This window comes from Mesoplodon bidens (assembly GCF_964165515.1).
Source record: "Mesoplodon bidens genome assembly, chromosome: 4".
In the NCBI taxonomy this organism is placed as follows: domain Eukaryota; kingdom Metazoa; phylum Chordata; class Mammalia; order Artiodactyla; family Ziphiidae; genus Mesoplodon; species Mesoplodon bidens.
Genome location: NC_138160.1, coordinates 139,125,224 through 139,131,223, shown reverse-complemented (window position 1 = coordinate 139,131,223; position 6,000 = coordinate 139,125,224). Strand labels below are relative to the sequence as shown.

The 6,000-nt window shown below is 56.8% G+C and overlaps 1 protein-coding gene across 1 annotated transcript in view; it reads left to right on the top strand.

Moving 5' to 3' along the window:
* Nucleotides 1-6,000, top strand: part of CPAMD8 (C3 and PZP like alpha-2-macroglobulin domain containing 8) — a 100,883-nt gene that overhangs the window by 86,594 nt on the left and 8,289 nt on the right. Inside the window, exons 30-35 of the mRNA XM_081233152.1 lie at nt 1,927-2,092; nt 3,513-3,599; nt 3,691-3,827; nt 4,225-4,380; nt 4,492-4,554; nt 5,276-5,457. Coding sequence (XP_081089278.1) covers nt 1,927-2,092; nt 3,513-3,599; nt 3,691-3,827; nt 4,225-4,380; nt 4,492-4,554; nt 5,276-5,457 — 791 coding nt within the window. The remainder of the gene's footprint in view (nt 1-1,926; nt 2,093-3,512; nt 3,600-3,690; nt 3,828-4,224; nt 4,381-4,491; nt 4,555-5,275; nt 5,458-6,000) is intronic.

Genomic DNA, 6,000 nt, shown 5'->3' with positions numbered 1-6,000 from the left:
TGTAAGCAGCCTCATTGATTATAGAGGCTCCACCCTCTTGGCCTCATCTAAACCTAATCACCTCCCAAAGGCACCCCTTCCTAACACCACCATATTGGAGGTTAGGGCTTTAACATATACATTTGTTGGGGGGGGGCAGGGAGGCACAGACATTCAGTACATAACAGCCCCAAGACTTCAGAATGTGATTGTATTTAGAAACAGGGCCTTTAAAGAGGTAGTCACGTTAAAATGTAGCCTTTAGGGTGGGTACTAATCCACTATGACTGGCATCCTTGGAAAAGGGGGACATTAGGGCACAGAGACCAGCACAGAGGGAAGATTATGTGAAGATAAAGGGAGAAGATGGCTAGCTACAAGCCAAGAGAGAGGCCTGGAACAGATCCTTTCCTCATGGCCCTCAGAAGGAACCAGCCCTGCTAACACCTTGATATTGGACTTCTGGCCTCCAGATCCACGAGACAAGAAATTTCTACTTTTTTAAGCCACCCAATTTGTGGTACTTTGTTACACAGCCCCAGCAGACTCATACACCCTGCCTCTAGGAAGACCAACCAACTTGGTTGGCCTGGGACCAAGGGATTCCGGGGATGCAGGCCTTGTGGGTGCCTCCTCCCTGCCTGCACCTGAGACTGAGGAACCCAGGCTCCTTGGCGTTCCCAAGGTGGGCCTCTCCTCCATCCCCTGGTTCCGCTTTTTGTTTTGGTAAAATCGACATTTAGGTCATTCTGACCTTATCAGACTTTTCTAGAGCTGAACCAAGTGTTTCTTCCTGAACTCAAGAAGGTGAAGGCCCATGTGCCTTAGGCTGAATAAAGGCCCCTGGACTTGTGTCCTGTGGCATTTGTAACAAAGTACCACAAACAGTGGCTTTAAACAACGGGAGTTTATTCTCTCGCAGTTCTGGAGGCCAAGGTCTGAAGTCAGTGTGTGGGCAGGGCCATGGCTCCTCTGGAGGTCTAGGGGAGGATGCTTCCTAGCTTCTTTCACCTTCCTGGAACTCCCAGCATTCCTTGGCTTGTGTCTGCATCACTCCAACTCTGCCTGTCTTTCCACGGCCTTCTCTCTGTGTCTCTTCGTCCTCTCTTCTTATAAGGACATCAGTGCTACCTCTGCAAAAGCGTCCAGCCACCCCCACCCCAGGCTCTGGGCTTATGTGGCTCAGGCTTGGGGTCCAGTTAATTTGCTCTGTCATCCCTAATACATGCCCCGGGAGGGAGATGGTACGTCTTAACAACATGCCGTAAGGGTGGTTCCCATGCTTTATCCTGATCTAAAGATGGAAAGCTTTGGGAGAGCATTCTTTCTGCAATCTTAACAATCACCAAAGCAGAGTTATCTTAACTCCATGGCTCCGCCGGCGCCCACAGGAGCACCATTGCTCATTTGCTAAATTCCCGAATGCTTTGAATCACTCCTTTTTCCATTTAACCTATATTATTGGGCAGCTTCTCTGAACTAAGCCCATCACTGGACAATGGACTTGGTTTCTGTCCTCCAGCTGCTCACACTGTGGGTCAGGAGCATGGTGAGGGTTGGTGGGCTTCCTGGAGGAGGTGACAATTGAAGCAAGGCCTGGAGGATGAGATGGGCCTGAGCTGGGGGTCTTAGAAGCCAGCCTAGTGATAGAGTGGGATGGGGCGGGGCGGTCAGGGGTCTGCCTGCTTCCCCCAGAATGTCTCTGAATTGATTTGTCGTGCTCAGACTTCATTTGGAAAACATGGCACCAACATAAAAGAAAGGGAATGGGGCTTTGAAAGCTGAGGCTTCAGGCAGTGGGGCACCAGAAGGATACAAAGTGAGGGGCTGCAAGCCATCCAGTGCTTTCCCCAAGCATGTCCTGAGAACCTTTGGGAGCGTGGTGGGTGGGGTGAAGGCAGAGCAGCCTCCCAGGGCTCCAATTCCCACCCCCGCTGCACCCCGCAGGAGGAGAGGGGTGCCATTGCCAAAGCCAGGCACTTCCTGGAGTCTGGCGCACCCCTGGCTATGGACCCCTACAGCAGTGCCCTGACGGCCTACGCGCTGACCCTGCTCCGCAGCCCTGCAGCCCCCGCCGCTCTGCGAAAGCTCCGCAGCCTGGCCATCACCCAGGGTAGGTGCCCCTGCCTGCCACCCCAGCGGACACAGTGTGGGACCAGCCTACTGCGGGCCCCAGTAAACAGATCATGAACACGTGCATGGAACTAAGGAGGCGTCCTTTGCCCACTCTGTTTTTTTTTTATAAATCTTTTTTTAATCTTTTATTTTATTTTTGGCTTCGTTGGGTCTTCGTTGCTGCACACGGGCTTTCTCTAGTTGTGGCGAGCGGGGGCTACTCTTTGTTGCAGGGCGCCAGCTCCTCATTGCGGTGGCTTCCCTTGTTGCAGAGCACGGGCTCTAGGTGCACGGGCCTCAGTAGTTGTGGCACATGGGCTTAGTTGCTCCGCGGCATGTGGGATCCTCCTGGACCAGGGATCGAACCCGTGTCCCCTTCATTGGCAGGCAGATTCTTAACCACTGCACCACAAGGGAAGTCCCTCACTGTTTTTTTTACTCATTTATTACTCATTCATTATTGTATCTACTAGTGGCTTCATTTGATGAAGTGGCTTGAGCTTGAGCATCATTTTCTTCCCCTATGAAGTAGGGGATGCCACCCAGCCCCCACCAGGGAAAACAGTGTTCAGAGATCCCCGGTAGAGGATCCCCCAGGCTTCCTGGAAACCATCCCTGGGCAGGGTGCTGGGTGGCAGGGGAGGGCTGCACCCGGCTCACACCCTGCCCCCCATCACTGGGTGAGCCTCGGAAAGCCTTTTCCATCTTGGAGTGTCAGTCTCTCCATCTACAAAATGACTCCCCATTGTGTTTGGGGAGCCCCAGTCACTGAGCTGTGACTTCTCGGAAGGTCCCCAAACTCAGTCTTCTTCCCCTGAACCCCTGAGCTTTCCCGGGAGCTGCGCTAGTATTCCATCCAGCTTCTCTGCTTAAGATGTCACCTGAAGAATTGCTTTCACTGCTGAAGAAGAAGAAGAAGAAGAAAAAAAAACTTAAAAAGCAAAATTCTAAAACCATCCAGTTGGATGACAGTGTCAATTTAGGACTAACTGCTCAAGATCTGAGGCAGGGAGCGCCGACTTCTCAATGGTTTGAGGGCTTTTTATACCACACATGAACTCAGAATCTTTGGAGCCTTTGCAAGTATGGAGTGGCTTCCTGGTCCCCAGGTGGGGTAGACTGGGGCCTGCCTCAGGGCCCCAGCCAGGAGGGAGGCCATTGATTAGTGATGTCTGCCGGGGCACAGAAAAGCAGCCAGGGATTGGTGATGTCTGCCAACGGTGCAGGAGGGGCTGGGTTTGTCTCTGTAGCTGCAGATCTGAGATGTAGCCCCAAGACCCTTCCTGTCCCAGCCATCTTCCCCTGGGGCCCAGCCCCCTGGTGTCTCTTCTTGAGACCACATGCGCTGACACTCAGCATGGGTTGCCAGGCTGAGTGCCAACAGGGGTTGTGGCCCCTGACCTGTTCTGGCCTTACAGATGGGGTGACCCACTGGAGCCTGACGGGTTCCCGGGATGTGGACAAGGACGCATTCCTGAGCTTCAGTGACGGGGTCTATCAGACAGGTACTGGCCACCCCACCTGCGGTGCCTGCTGTGGGCACCGGGTCCTGGGTCCCAGTGTCAAAAGGGCCCCAGCTGGCCTCTTCCGTTGCAGTGGTCTCGGCCGAGGTGGAAATGACAGCCTATGCCCTGCTGACCTACACCCTCCTGGGAGATGTGGCCACTGCCCTGCCTGTGGTGAAGTGGCTGTCCCAGCAGCGGAATGCCCTTGGGGGCTTCTCCTCCACTCAGGTGAGCCAGGAAGGGCCAAAAGAGGGGCTCGGGTCTGAGCGGGGTTACTGTGGCCCAGGCTTGGGACTCAAGAGCCAGGTAGGAAGCCACTGGCTGCTTCAAGTCGCAGGACGGCTCCTTGCCCGCAGCCCCTGGGGGCATGATGTCCAAGAGAGGGCAGGAGGATGGGGCCGAGGGACAGATGTGCCTGGCTCTGGGACAGGGACCCAGCCCCTGCCTCCATGGAGATGCTCCCCAGCTGCCTGGGGCCCCTAGCCCTGTGGATATCTACACCGGACACCCAGTGCTCTCTGTTCCAGCCTCACGGGTCGCTGGTATCCAGAGAGGGTCCGTGGCACCCGCAGTGTGGGCCAGACCTGCTCCTGGGGCTGACCTCAGCCTCCTGCTCTGTCCCTAGGACACCTGCGTGGCTCTGCAGGCCTTGGCAGAGTATGCCATCTTGTCTTACGCGGGCGGCATCAACCTCACCGTCTCCCTGGCCTCCACCAACTTGGACTACCAGGAGACCTTCGAGCTGCACAGGGCCAACCAGAAGCTTCTACAGATGGCGGCAGTGCGTGCTCCCGGGATCAGGGTTGGGGGGTGGGCAGCAATGGCAGCCCCTCCCTGCTGCCTGTCTGTCCACGTGTGTCTTCGGGGAAACCACGGCATCTTCTCTCCCCAGATCCCCAGCCTTCCCACAGGGCTGTTTGTGAGCGCCAAGGGCGAAGGCTGCTGCCTGATGCAGGTGAGGCTGCGGGGAGAGGGGGTGCTTCCAGGGCACCCCTGGAGGGGCAGGCGTGAGGCAGCTCAGTGTTGGTCCAGGTTGAGTGGGGTGGATGTGTATGTGAGAGCCACCCCAGGGCAGCCTGTCAGCCCCTGAAATACCGTCCACTCTGCCCAAGGCAGGACCCAAGGCAGATGGCAATGTGTCCCCTTGAGGATGGAGTCCCCCCAGAAGCTCCATCTGATCCTCGTTCCGGTGGTCTCTGACCTTAAGCAGACCCCTCCCTTCACCCCCCATGGTGGGACTTGTTATTCTCCCTGCCAAGGCCTGAATGGAGATGCCCAGCCTGGCGCTCCCCACGACCCCTCAGTCACCAGGCTCAGGATTTAGTCACACTCTGGGTGGAGACAGGCTGGCCTCCTAGGCTCTGGCCAGCGGTCAGAGGGCAAGTCTGCCAGGAGACCCTCACATTCTCAGCTTCTCCATCTGGAAAGTGGGAGCCCAGACAACACAGTGGATAGGAGAGGGAGCCTGAGAGGCAGACAGACCTGGGCTTGAAATGTGGAAAAATGGGATGATGGTCGTACCTACACCATCAGGGCGAAATGGAATGACCGTAGTGCCCAGAACTGTTGTTGATGTCACCATTGTCGTCGTTCTGGCTGTCCCCCACCTTGCCCCGCCCTTGCCTCTCCCCTCCCCACTCCCCTGTCCCCTCAGCCTCTGTCCTCCCACCCCCCAGATCGATGTTACCTACAATGTGCCAGACCCGGTGGCCAAGCCGTCCTTCCAGCTGCTCATCAACCTCCAGGAGCCCGAGGCCGAGCGGCGGCCCCCTGCACCTGCCTCCTCGGCTGACGATGACGACCCAGCAGCCGACCAGCATCAGCACGAGTACCCGGTGACCCTGGAGGTGTGCACCAGGTAAGGCCACCTGCACCGCTGGCTGCCACCACCACCTGGACGGCGTTTTTTTTTTCTTTTTTTTTTTTGGCGGTACACGGGCCTCTCACTGTTGTGGCCTCTCCGGTTGCGGAGCACAGGCTCCGGACGCGCAGGCTCAGCGGCCACGGCTCACGGGCCCAGCTGCTCTGCGGCATGTGGGATCTTCCCGGACCGGGGCACGAACCCGTGTCCCCTGCATTGGCAGGCGGACTCTCAACCACTGCGCCACCAGGGAAGCCCGGACGGCGTTTTATATAGTGACGCTCTTGGCTAGGAACGCCTCGGGCATTCATCTGAGCCTGTACTACTTGTGGGAGCCCCGCAGACATTTCACCGACTCGAGCCAAAGTTGTGGCTGGACCAGCCCTGTGGTCCTTAGTCTGATCACAAGGCACACCTCAGCAACACCCATCAGGGACCTTTGAAGAACAAGATTTCTTACTCACAGGTCCCAGAGGGTACATGACCCTCCCGAGGGTCACACAGCGAGGTCACAGGTACAGAGACAGAGAGAAGGCACGG